The 14,044-nt window shown below is 36.3% G+C and overlaps 1 protein-coding gene across 1 annotated transcript in view; it reads left to right on the top strand.

Moving 5' to 3' along the window:
• LOC129076783 (phospholipid-transporting ATPase ABCA3-like) overlaps positions 1-14,044 on the top strand; it is a 242,139-nt gene that overhangs the window by 59,866 nt on the left and 168,229 nt on the right. Inside the window, exons 8-10 of the mRNA XM_054580937.1 lie at positions 5,944-6,117; positions 6,816-6,994; positions 7,784-7,918. Of these exons, the coding sequence (XP_054436912.1) occupies positions 5,944-6,117; positions 6,816-6,994; positions 7,784-7,918 (488 nt within the window). The remainder of the gene's footprint in view (positions 1-5,943; positions 6,118-6,815; positions 6,995-7,783; positions 7,919-14,044) is intronic.

Below are 14,044 nucleotides of genomic sequence, written 5' to 3'. Positions count from 1 at the left end.
CAAGTAGTTTTTTGGTGGAGTATGGGGTTTTCTATGTACACTATCATGTCATCTGCAAACAATGATAATTTTACTTCCCCCTTTCCAATTTGGGTGCCTTTTATTTCTCTTTCTTGTCTGATCGCTGTGGCGAGGACATCCAATGCTATGTTGAAAAGCAGTGGTGAAAGCAGACATCCTTGTCTGGTTCCTCATCTTAGTGGGAAAGCTTTTAGTTTTTGCCCATTGAGTATGAGGTTGACTGTAGGTTTGTCATATGTGGCCTTTATTATATTGAGGTATGCCCCCTTTATTCCCACTTTGCTGAGTGTTTTTGATCATAAATAGATGCTTTTTCTGCATCTATTGACAGGATCATGAGGTTTTTGTCTTTCCTCTTGTTTATGTGATGTATTACGTTTATTGATTTGCAAATATTGGACCACCCTTGCATCCCTGGGATGAATCCCACTTGATCATGGTGGATAATCTTTTTAATGTATTGCTGGTTGCAGTTTGCCGATATTTTGTTGAGGATTTTAGCATCTACGTTCATCAGCGATATTGGCCTGTAGTTTTCTTTCTTGGTGGTGTCATTTTCTGGTTTTGCAATTAGGATGATGCTGGCCTCATAAAAAGAGTTTGGAAGTCTTCTCTTGTCTTGGACTTTTTTGGAATAGTCGGAGAAGGACATAGTCTGAGAGTGGTTAGCTCTTCCTTAAATGTTTTGTAAAATTCTCTTGTGTAACCATCGGGTCCAGGGTTTTTGTGGTCTGGGAGTCTTTTCATTGCTGCTTCAGTTTCACCAGTTGTTATCAGTCTGTCCAGGCTTTGTGCTTCTTCTTCATTCAGTGTTGGAAGGTTAATTTTTCTAGAAATTTGCCCATTTCATCGAGGTTTTTAAATTTCTTGGCATATAATTGTTCATAGTAATTTCTTACAATCCTTTGTATTACTGTGGTATCAGTTGCTGTTTTGCCTCTTCCATTTCTGATATTATTTATTTGGGTCCTCTCCCTGTTTTTCTTGGTGAGTCTGCTTAAAGGTTTGTCGATCTTGTTTATCTTTTCAAAGAACAAGCTCCTGGATTTATTGATCCTTTGAATTGTTCTTTTAGTCTCTATGTCATTCAGTTCTGCTCTGACCTTGATTGTTTCCTTTCTTCTACTCGCTCTGGGCTTTGCTTGTTTGTTTTTTCTCCAGTATTGAAGCTGGAGGGTTAGGTCATTTATTGAAATGTTTCTATCTTTTTGAGGTAGGTCTGTGTTGCTATGAACTTCCCTCTCAGGACTGCCTTCACTGTGTCCCATCGGTTTTGGACTGCTGTGTGTTCATTTTCTTTTGTTTCTAGAAACTTTTCGATTTCTTCTTTGATCTCATTATTGATCCATTCATTGTTTAATAGTGTACTGTTCAGTCTCCATGAGTTTGAATGTTTTTGAGTTTTTTCCTTGAGGTTGGTTTCTAGTTTCAAGCCCTTGTGGTCCAAGAAAATGCTTTTTAATATTTGTTTTCCTGAATTTCTTGAGGCTTGTTTTGTGTCTTATCATGCGGTCTATCTTTGAAAATGTTCCATGTGCATTTGAAAAGGAATGTGTATTTTACTTCTTTGGGGTGAAATGTTCTATATCTGTCAGTTAAGTCCATTTGATGTAATGCATCGTTCAGTTCCACAATATCCTTGATGATGTTTTGTTTGGACGATCTATCCATTTTAGACAGTGGGGTGTTAAAATCCCCTACTATCAGTGTGTTGCTGTATATGTCTTTCTTGAAGTCCTCCAAGATTTTCCTTATATATTTGGGTGCTCCTGTGTTGGGTGCATACAGGTTTACCATGTTCATGTCTTCTTGATGGATTCTTCCTTAGAGTATTATAAAGTGTCATTCTGGGTCTCTTTTTATGGCCTTCGTTTTGAAATTGATTTTTTTCTGATATAAGTATCACTATCCCTGCTTTCTTTCCCTGTCTATTTGCTTGGAATATATTTTTCCATCCCTCTGCTTTCAGTCTGTGTAGGTTTTTTGTTCTGAGGTACGTCCCTTATAGGCAGTATATATATGGCTCATGTTTTCTTATCCATTCAGTTCTCCTATGTCTTTTGATTGTGGCATTTAATCATTTACATTTAAAGTTATTATTGATAAGTACTTATTAATTTTCCCCCCTTGTACTTGCCATCCTCTTTCTCACTCTTTTTCTTCATCTTCTTAAAGCAGTCCCTTTAGCATACCTTGTAGTGCTGGTTTCCTGGCGGTGTATTCCTTTAGCCTTTTGTCTGGGAAACTCTTTACTTCACCTTTCATTTTAATCGAGAGCATTGCTGGGTAGAGTAGTCTTGGCTGCAGGCCCTTCCTTTTCATTACTTGGAATATTTCTTGCCATTCCCTCCTGGCTGCAGTGTTTCTGTTGAGAAGTCAGCTGCTGGTCGTATCGGGGCTCCCTTGTATGTTACTACCTGATTTTGCCTTGCTGCCTTTAGGATTTTCTCTTTGTCTCTGATTATTGACATTTTAATTATGATGTGTCGTAGAGTGGGCCTCATGGGGTTCCTCTTAAATTGGGCCCTCTGTGCTTCCTGGAATTGTGTGACTTTTTCTCTCCTCCAATTCGGGAAGTTTCCATCATTACTTTTTCAAACGGGTTCTCATTCTCTTCCTTGTCTCCCTCTCTTTCTGGTATCCCTGTTATATGGATATTATTATGTTTCAGATCGTCCTGCATTTCCCTGACTACCTCTTCATTCTTTTTAGTCTTTTTTCATTTTCTTGCTCTTTCTGGGAGCTTTTTATATCTTTCCTCCAGCTCACTAATTTGATCCTCTATTTTATTGAGCCTGCTTTTGATTCCTTCTCCTGTGTTCTTCAATTCAGAAATTGTATACTTCATTTTGTCCTGCCTCTTATTGATAGTTTCTTTTTTTTATGCTGATTAGTTTGCAATAATTTCCTCAGTTTCCCTGTAGTTTTTTATAATTCTCTTCAAGCTCACTGAGTTCACTGAACTTCTTTAGAATCATTGTTTTGAACTCAATATCTGATAGTTGACTTACCTCTATTTCATTTAGCTCTCATGTGGGGATTCCTCCTTTCCCTTAATTGGGGGAAGTTTCTTTTTCTTCCCATTATTTATGAGATTCTTCTTTTTCGCTTCTGTTTCTTATATTGATCTGTCTTGACTTCCTGACTTTGTGGTGTGAACTGCTATGTTAGGAGATTGCTTTCTTTTTTCCTTTCTTTCTGGATCTGCCTTTGTTGATGGCAGCTGTTGACCCTGTTTGACCTTAAGCAGTCTTTCAGTGACTTCGAGGAATCTACTCTGTGTGTCTGTCTCCTCCAGTTGTTAATGTAGTCACTCTGCCCTCAGCCATCTGGGTAGTGTATAGACCCTCTTGTGAGCAGAGTTACTGCGTCCTTTCACGGTGCTGCCACTCAGGGGCATAGGCTTCCTGAGCAAGATGTCTGCTATCATATGGGGGAGGAGTCAGCCCCAGGATCCTGGCAGCTACTACCTCAGTTCTCTCCCCAACGCCTCCATCGCCAGACATTCCTCAAGAGTCTCTAGACCACTATGCATCTCCTTTAGCCATGGATATACTATCTGTGGCTGCCACTCTGCACTCAGTACCTGGGTCTGTGCAACACAGGTCCAGGGCAGAGCCTCCTGGGGGCGTGGCCACTGTGTCCTTTCACACTGGTGCTTCTCAGGGGAGTGGTCCACGTAAGAAAGACGGCTGCTGCATTATGGGAACTGTCAGCACCAGGACTTCCCCTGCTACTGCCTCAGTCTCTCCCTAATGCCTCTGTATCCAGACTCTTCAAGTGACTCTAGACCACTCTGCGTCCCCTTTATCCAGGGATCTACTATCTGTGACTTCTGCTCTGTACTCAGAACCCAGGCCTGTGCAACACCGGGCCAGGCCGAGCCTAGGAGGAGCTTGGCTTTCTGTCCTTTCATGCTGCTGCCACTTGGGGGAGTGGTCTCTGCCTGAGCAAGATGGCAGCTGTGGAATGGGGGGTGAGTCAGCACCAGGACCCCGCAGTCTGCTTTCTCTGTTCTTTCCCCAAAGCCTCCTTCCCCAGTCTCTCCTCCAGCGATTCCAGCCCACTCTGTCCCCCAACTTCCGCTGGAGCCTAGGGTAAGTGTTTCCCACTACAAATTTTTGTGTTGGCCCTTTTAATGGCTCTTTGTGTCTTCAGCCGCCTGTCTCCAGCAGAGAACACCCTGCCACTTTTCACATCTGGCTGTTTTCTATGTTCTTTTTGGACTCTCGTGCTGTAGTCTGGAGATCTTCGCTTATGGTTTAGACCCTGCTCTTCTCAGGGGGATCCAATGGGCCCTTTCAATATTCCTCTGGTGCTGACACCCATGAGTGCCTAGCCTGCCTTCTTGAGCGTCTACCACACTCCTTACCAGTTAGGTTGTGCTAAATCTGATTCCTCTGTCTGTCCAAGGTTTTAAGGCTCCTCTCTTGTTTTGTTCAGTTGTTAATTCCAGGTGATTTCTCCACAATTTATTTGTAATTCCAGATTGGTCCTTGGAGGATGTCAGTGTGACTTCTACTCCTTCACCTCCTTGAAGTCTCACATGCACACTTTTTTTATTCCACTAAAACATTTAAGAATTATTTTTATGATTTATTATTTAAGTTCAGAATTGTTCAAAATTGTGTGCCTAAATTTCCCAGAGTACTGGGTTCTTATAGCTATCTTTTGGCTGTTGATTGTCAGCTTATTTAATTTCATTAAAATTTTTTTTTGGAATTCATTTTATAGCCTAGTTAAACTCCAGTTTTTTTAAATGAATAATCCACATCTGTCTGGAAAATGTATGTTATGAGCTTGTTTGGGTAGTTGAGAATGTATTTACATTAGGCTAATTTGTTAATCATATTGTTCACTTCTCCACATCTTTATATTTTATACTTGTTCCACCTTTCCCACTATTATTGTAGATTTCTATATTTATCTTAGAAGTCCTGGTATTTTTTTGCTCTATATATTTTGTTGTTATGTTCTCAGATGCATCTGATATATTGCCCCTGTAATCTTCAATTTGACTCTTCTCATTATCTTTAAAATTCTATTTGTAAAAAATAAGACATTGTTTAGTACATAAAACATCTTGACATTTGTATTAATAGTTAAGTTCTCTTCCAAATAAAACTCCCATAATGCTAGATTGATGTGTGCCCAATTTGAACAAGGGTTGATTGACACCAGTAAAATTTGTTAAAGTGTTCCTCTTGTAAAGAAATACAGTAATCTTAAATTATAAAAAAAACCATAAATTTTCTAATTGGTGAATGAAGTATGTGGAGTGAGGTGTGTGGTAAAGAGGAGAAGCAAGAATCATTCCTAATAGTGGGATAATATGTTTTATTCATAATACCTGATTTTTATTTGAATGTTGCATTTTAACTCTAGATGAGGTTACTTGATTTCTTAACAAGAATTTTGTCTGTAATTTTTTATGAGTCACACTTTTGGAGCACTTCATTCTCTAAAACACATCTGGCTGTTTGACACCAACTTTGTAACTCTCTATGTTCTTTTCCTCCAATATAATGACATAGACTATATATCAGTGTCTGCAAACACAATCTAGGTATTTTTGGTTATGTCAATAATAGTACTTACAATATTTTAAGTAATAACAACTATGTAAATTTCCATTAAAAGATGTAATAGTCATAGTTAGTGCCTATAGAATGATACATTTAAGAGAAAGTAGTTATTTAAATGTTTTTATTTTTACCTTTATTTCATTCAAAAATATTGTTAAGCACTTATAAGTGCCAAGCATTTTGTAATGTACTGAGGAAGCAGTGGTGAACAAAACAGACAAATGTCTATTCTCAGTGTGCTTACCATAGTGCTCTCTTATAATAACACAAAGATATTTGTATTTCAGATTTCTTCTGCTTGCTTAAATTTACCCTATTATTTCCTTCTTATCGGCAGTACATTTTGCTGTATCTGTTGGAGGTTTTATTTATTTCGCCACCTACTTCCCAGCTACCAGAATCTCTTCAAATTACACACAGATGACACTCACCCAGAAGCTGGCTTCCTGTCTTAGCTCAAATATTGTAATGGCACTGGGAACTAAATTCCTAGTCAAGGCAGAAATGGACAGTGAGTATTAACCTTGTGAATTTTGCCATGTCCTCATAGGATATTCACAGTTTTAATGTTACTGATATTGCTAAATTGTCCTTCAAAAAAATCACAGTACTTTATATCATTACCTATAGTACATGAGCTTCCACATTCCCTCTGTAAATTTACTCTATGCTGTTAGGGCCTCCCCCTGCTCCTTTTGGAGTTGTCACCTGATGTTTAGGGGTAGGGGATGAAGTGACATGGGTCTGCTTTTAATAATTTTCTTCTTCCTTTTTCCATCAGTACAGTACCTATGCAAACATTCCCCTAGTCTGTTCTGTAGTAACCATCCATATCTACTTTTCAGTGATTACATTATTCCAAAATTATATATGCCATTGAACATATAGCATGAAGAAGGGGGTAGGGAGAAGAGCTACTGTCTTAACCCATAGGTCTGCTTATTTTTCTTAAAGCTTATTTTCCTGACTTGTTAGTACATTTTATTTTTGTTTCAATTATTACCAATTATTTATTTATCTTTGGCATAGTAAGAGGCATATTACATGATTACTTGCTCAGATCTCCTAAATTCTAATAGTACAAGAAAGGAGCTAAATATAATGGGCATCTCTAGAGAATATTAACACTTTTCACTCTTTAATTATGATCCAAATGAATAACTTTGTCTCAGTGGACACCTGAATTAAATGTCTCCTGTTATCTCTTAGAAATTGGAATTAAATGGAGTAACATCTTCTCACCAATCACAGCAGAGAATTTTGTCTTTGTCTATATACTGGGAATGTTTTTATTTGATGCTGTCTTGTATGGTCTTGTGGCCTGGTATATAGAAGCAGTCTTTCCGGGAGAGTATGGTGTGCCCAAGCCATGGAACTTTTTCTTGCTGGTGAGTTGTGCTGCTTCTGTTAGCAAGAGAGGCCATGGTCCTTATGGATGTTTTGTAACTTATATAAAAGCCATCATTAGTTAGTTGTGCACTGTCTGTAGTTGAAATAATAGGTCATAATAGGTGAAAGAATCATTCTAATTACATTAGGCATATGAATTGAATAACCCTTTTCTAATACACAATAAAGATTCCACTGTATATAAATATAAATAACCCATATATCATGGCCTGGAACCCCAAACTTTACAAATTATGAGTAATCCATCACTTTTGCAGGCAAGTGTTTTATAAGGGATTGAACTCTCCAGCATAAAAAATTTAACATGAGATAGGGTCTTTAGATGCTAACAAGAAGAGGTTTACTTATGTTCCATATTTAGGCACTCGCCGCCTGGTATATTATTTTGGTTAGTCCACATTTCTTAGAGTCAGAACCATAGCACAATGGCCAGCATTTACTTCTCGCCCTCCAATTCTCATTCTTTCCCCTTATTATCATTGGCTTATATATTGCTAGGAAAAGATATGACAGAAAGTAATATAATATACATTCTACTATGACCTTGATTTGGAAAGATTTTCTTTTATTCCTCTTGGACAGTTATGATTTAAATAGAGCAATCTGCATATATGACTTGGTGATTTAAATTATAGCCAATTAGTTGTAAAATTTAATCCCAAGAAATTCTCTGTCTATCTCAGTACAAAGAGTAAGAGGGTAAACTATTTTCTATTGCTTCATTTTTCTGTGTTTTTGCAGTGATTACATTTTTATTACCTTCTTAGCATTCTCATTGGTTTGGGGAAAAACCCAAGAAAAAAAATGAAGCAAGGCAATTTTATGAGAAAATTGAAAGCAAATATTTTGAAGCTGAACCTGATGATTTGGTGGCAGGTATACAGGTCCAACATTTGTGCAAGGTATTGTTTCACACATATCTTTTTCTTGATAAAAGTGATTTAGTTTACAGTTTATTGTATGTCTGTTACTAGAAATATCAAGAAAATGATCATATGCTAGTAAAAGGTTATGGCCATTTTGTTTACTTCTTTTGAGAAAGATATAAATGGAATTTATACAGTATATAATAAATCTTTCTCCTTCCTCTAGAATAGCATCAGGTTTTCTATAAACTATAATCGTGGTCTTCTATGAATACTCTCATTTAAAAAAAGTAGAGTCTAGAACAGCAATTTTCAATTGTTGTGCTGCACAAATTTTTAAAACATGCAATACCTGACTATTTAGTCAGGGGCAATGACCTCTTTTCCTGTAGATTGTCAAATTTAAGAATGACAACAGTTTACACAACAATAGCCACCCACTGTGAATCAAAATTATACCTAATTTTTGCCAGATTCTCAAAAAAATATATTTTTTGGTGTGCTGCAGAAATTTAGTAATTAGTTTTTGTGTGTCATGAGATTAAAAAGGTTGAAAATGACTGGTCCAGAACATTAATTTCTGTTCACAAGTGTTTTTTGCACTTGTCTATTTCTAATCTTCTCTGCCAGGTTGTTCATTAATGGGGACTCTTGAATCTTACAGTCTGTCTAGATCAGTTGCAGGCGTGTAGTATTCAGGAATCTTGTATATTTACTGGCATTACATTGCCTCTCCAAGGTCTATCTAACATTGATTTGGCCTCCTAACCCCACAGCTTCAGGAATCCCAGATCCCTCCATGCAAGTTCATATAGTTTTGAAGGTATTTATACTCCCATATGTGATACATGTAGGTCTCTATTTTGGTATGTCGACCCAAGTAAAAAACTCTTTTTCTTTCCTCTCAGGATTGCTTTGGTTTTGGGGGGTTTTGTATGGTTCCATACAAATCTACTAATTTTTCTATTTCTTTTAAAAATTCCATTGAGATTTTGGTGGAATGCATTAAATCTCTCTATTGTTCTGGGTAATATGGACATTTTAATTGTGTTGATTCTTATAACCATTAACATAGAATCAATCTATTTTTAATAATGTCTTGTAGTTTTCAGTGTATAGATCCTTTACATCCTACATTAAGTTTATTCCTAGGTATTTTATTCTTTTTCCTGCAATTGCAAAAGGAATTATTTTTTTTTCTGAAATTTTATTGTTAATATATAGGAATGCAATGGGTTTTTGCATGTTGATTTTGTATCCTGCAACTTTACTGTATTTGTTTATAGTTACTAATACTCTTTTTTGGTGGATTCTTTAGGGTTTTCTGTGTGAAGAATCATATCATCTGCAAAAAGTGACACTTTCACTTCTTCATTCCAATTTGGATGCCTTTTATTTTTTTTATGTATTCTGATTGCTCTGGCTAGGACTTCCAGAACTATGTTTAAAGGATAGATACCCTTGTCTTGTTCTTGATCTTAGAGGAAAAGCTTTCAGTTTTTCAACATTGAGTTTATTAGCTGAGGGTTTATCATATGTGGCCTTTATTATGTTAAGGTACTGTTCCTCTATACCTATTTTATTGAGTGTTTTATTTTATTATTATTTTTTATAATATTTTATTGTTTATTCTATTATAGTTGTCCCAATTCTTCCCCTTTTGCTTTCCTTCCCCCAACACCATTTCCCACAATCAACCCCTCATCATCATTCATGTCCATGGGTGATGTATATATGTTCTTTTTCTAATACCTTCTTTTCAAAACAGTCACAGTACCCCTACCCCTCTTATGACCATCACTATGTTCCTTGATTCTGTGCCTCTAATTCTATTTCGCTCTTTAATTCATTTTGTTCCTTAGATTCCAGTAATAAGTGAGATCATATGGTATTTGTCTTTCATTGTGTGGCTTATTTCACTTAGCATAATAGTCTCCAATTCCATCCACATTGTCACAATGGTAAGAGTTCCTTCCTTTTGACTGCTGCATAGTATTTCATTGTTTAAGTGTAACACAGCTATTTTATCCACCTATCTACTGATGGGCACATAGGCTATTTCCAAATGTTAGCTATTGTAAATAGCACTGCTTTGAACATAGTGGTCCATAGATTCTTTTGAATTTGTGTTCCAGGATTCTTTGTATATATTCCCAGAAGTAGAATCTCCAAGGCAGAAGGCAGTTCCATTTTTAATTTCTGAGAAAATGCCATACTATTTTCCACAGTAGCTGCACCACTCTATATTCCCAAAAACAGTGCACTAGGGTTTCTTTTCTCCACATCCTCACCACCATTCTTGTTTGTCGATTTATTAATGATAGCCATTTTGGTAGGTGTGAAGTAGTATCTCATTGTAGTTTTAATTTGCATCTCTCTGTTGGCTAGTGATGTCAAACATTTTTTCATATATCTATGGGCCATCTCTATGTCCTCCTTGGAAAAGTGTCTATTGAGGTGCTTTGTACAATTTTTAATAGGATTGTTTTTCTTCCTGGTTGAGACATATCACTTCTCTATGTATTTTGAAGATTAAACCCTTGCCTGATGTATCATTGGCAAATATGTTCTCCCATACAGTGGGTTCTCTTTTTCATTTTGCTGAATGGTGTCTTTAGCTGTACAGAAGCTTTTTAATTTGAGGTATTAGTTTATTTTTCCTTTGTTTCCATTGTTCTAGGAGATATTTAGACAAAAATATTGCTATGGAAAATATGTAAAATTTTACTGCCTATGTTTTCCTTTAGAATTCATATGGTATCGCTACTTATATTTAAGTATTTATCCATTTTGAGTTTATTCTAGTGTATGGTGTAAGTTGGTGGTCTAGATTCATTTTTTTTTGCAAGTACTAGTCCAGTTCTCCCAACACCATTTATTGAAGAGACTGTCTTTACTCCATTGTATTCTCTTACCTCTTTGTCAAATATTAGTTGACCATGAAGTAGTGGGTTTATTTCTGGGCTTCCCATTTTTTTCCATTGATTTATTTGCCTATTCTTATGCCTGTACAAGACAATTTTGATTACAGTGGCCTTACAGTATAGTTGGATATCAGATATTCTGATCATTTCAACTTTATTCTTCTTCCTCAAGATTGCTGAGGTTATTTAGGGTCAGTTTGGACTCCATATAAATGTTTGGAATACTTGTTCTAGAATTGTGAAATATGTCATTGGAATTGTAATAGGAATTGCATTGGATCTGTAGATTGTTTTGGGTAGTATGGACATTTTAATAATGAAATGTTCTGGAAATAGAAATTAAATCCGTTCGATCTAGTGTGTTATTTAAGGCTGCTGTTTCCTTGTTGACTTCTTGTGTGGAAAATTTATCCAATGATGACAGTGGAGTGTTAAAATCCTCTACAATGACTATATCACTATTAATCTCTTCCTTAAAGTACACCAAGATATTCTTTATATATTTAGATGCTCCAATATTGGTCATGTATATGCTTATAAGGATTATTCCTCTTGGATTCACCCCTTAAGTATTATGTAGTGACCTTGTTTGTCTTTTTCATGGACTTTGTCTCGATGTCTATTTTGTCTGATATAAGTATCGCTACTCCTTTTTTGTTGTTGTTGTTTCCATTTGCATGGTATATATTTTTCCATCCCTTTATTTTTAGCCTGTGTAAATCTTTTTTTCTGATGTGGGTTTCTTGTAGGCAGCATTTATATTGATAATGTTTTTGTATCCATTCAGCTACCCTATGTCTTTTGATTTGAACATTTAATCCATTTACATGTAAAGTTATTATTGTAGGTACTTGTTCATTGCTGTTTTATTCCTTATACCTATGTTCTCCCCTCTCTATATTACTTCTTCTAAAAGCAATATTTTAGAAATTATTGCAGTGCTGATTTGGTGTTAATGAACTCCTTTATTTTTAAATTTATTTATTTATTTTTCTTTTAATTTCTCACATACATCTGTCTCCATTTGCCTGCTAAAATTTTCCCCTGCCTCACCCACCACCAACTTCCCCTGTCAATTCTTCCCCAGTTTGTCTTGGTCCCTGTATCCTTCACACCTGTTCCTTGATCTGACCCTTCCCCATCCTATTCGCACTACTTCCTACCTTCCCTCTCTCCATTTCCTGTAGGTATCTTCTTTCTTTCAATGTTGCTGTTCATATTTTCCTTGCCTGCTTGCTTTGATGATTAAGTTCCACTTATAGGTGAGATCATATGGCATTCGTCTTTCACTGCCTGGCTTATTTCACTTAGCATAATGCTCTGCAGTTCCATTCATGCTATAGCGAAGAATAGTAGCTCTTTCTTTCTTTCTGCTGCATAGTATTCCATTGTGTAAATGTACCATAGTTTTTTGACCCTCTCATCTACTGATGGGCACTTAGGTTGCTTCCAACACTTGGCTATTATAAATTGTGCTGCTATGAACATTGAGGTACATAGGTTCTTCTGAATTGGTGTTTTGGAATACTAAGGGTATAATCCCAGCAGTGCAGTGGAATCACTGGGTAAAAGGCCATTTTTAGTTTTTTGAGGAAATTCCAAAATGTTTTCCACAGTGGCTGCATCAGTTTGCATTCCCACCAATAGTGTACTAGGGTTCCCTTTTCTCCAGAACCTCACCGGCACCCATTGTTTGTTGATTTATTTATGATGGCCATTCTGACAGGTGTGAAGTGGTATTTCATTGTGGTTTTAATTTGCATCTCTCTGATGGCTATTGATGATGAGCATCCTTTCATATGTCTCTAGGCCTTGTGAATGTCCTCCTCAGAGAAGTGTCTGTTCAGGTCCTTTGTCAATTTTTTAATTGGATTGTTTATCTTCCTGGAATGGAGTCATGTGAGTTCTTTATTTATTTTGGAGATCAATCCCCTGTCTGAAGTATCATTGGCAACTGTATTTTCCCATTCAGTTGGGTCACTTTTCATTTTGCAGACATTTTCTTTAGCTGTGCAGAAGCTTCTTATTTTGATGAAGTTCCATTTGTTTAACTTTTTTTCTTTATGTCCTTTGCTTTAGGGGACATATTGATGAAAATATTCCTGTGTGGTATACCTGAGAGTTTCCTGCCTATGTTCTCCTCTAGAACTCTTATGGTGTCATAACTTATAGTTAAGTCTTTTAACAATCTTCAATTTATTTTGTGTATGGAGTGAGTTAGCGGTCAAATTTTAATTTTTTGCATGTAGCTGTCCAGCTCTCCCAGCATCATATGTTGAAGAGGCTATTTTTACTTCATTTTATGCTTCTGCACTCTTTGTTGACTATTAATTGACCATAGGGACATGGGTTTATTTCTGGGCTCTCTACTCTGTTCCAATGATCTATGTGTCTTCTTATGCCAGTACCAGACTGTCTTGATTGCAGTGGCCTTGTAATATAGTTTGATGTCAGGTATTGTGATCTCTCCTAGTTTGTTTTTCTTTCTCAAAATTGGTGTTGCTATTCAGAGTAATTTATGGTTCCATATGAATTTTTGAAATGTTTTTTCTGTCTGTGGAATATATCAGTGGTATTTTAATAGAGATTGCATTGAATCTATAAATTGCTTTCGGTGGTATGGATATTTTGATGATGTTAATTCTTCAAATCCCTGAACACGGTATGTACTTCCATTTATTTGTGTCTTCCTTAATTTCTTTCTTCAGTGTTATATAGTTTCAGTGTACATGTATTTTACCTCCTTTGTTAAGTTTATTGCTGGGTACTTTATTTTTCTTGTTGCTATAGCAAAAGGGACTTTTCTTCCTGATTTCTGATTCTGAGATTTCATTGTTGGTATACAAAAACGCCTTTGATTTCCAAATACTGACTCTATATCCTGTTGTTTTGCCAAATACACTTATTAGGTCAAGTCGTTTTTTGGAGGAGTCTTTGGGATTTCCATGTACACTATCATGTCATCAGCAAACATTTATAGTTTTACTTTCTCCTTTCCATTTTGGGTGCCTTTTCTTTCTCTTTCTTGTCTGATCACTGTGTCTCGGAATTCCAATACTATTTTGAATAGCAGTGATGAAAGAGGACATCCTTGTCTTGTTCCTCATCTTAGTGGGAAAGATTTTAGTTTTTGCCTCATTGAATATGAGGTTGCCTGCAGGTTTTTCATATATGGCCTTTATTATGTTGAGGTATGCCTTCTTTATTCCCACTCTGCTGAGTGTTTTGTTTTTTTTTT

Source organism: Pteronotus mesoamericanus, unplaced genomic scaffold, assembly GCF_021234165.1.
Source record: "Pteronotus mesoamericanus isolate MK-2021 breed Mesoamerican mustached bat unplaced genomic scaffold, CSHL_Meso_final contig_64, whole genome shotgun sequence".
In the NCBI taxonomy this organism is placed as follows: Eukaryota; Metazoa; Chordata; class Mammalia; order Chiroptera; family Mormoopidae; genus Pteronotus; species Pteronotus mesoamericanus.
The sequence above is the reverse complement of the archived record's forward strand: the minus strand, read 5'-3'. Positions and strand labels throughout refer to the sequence as shown.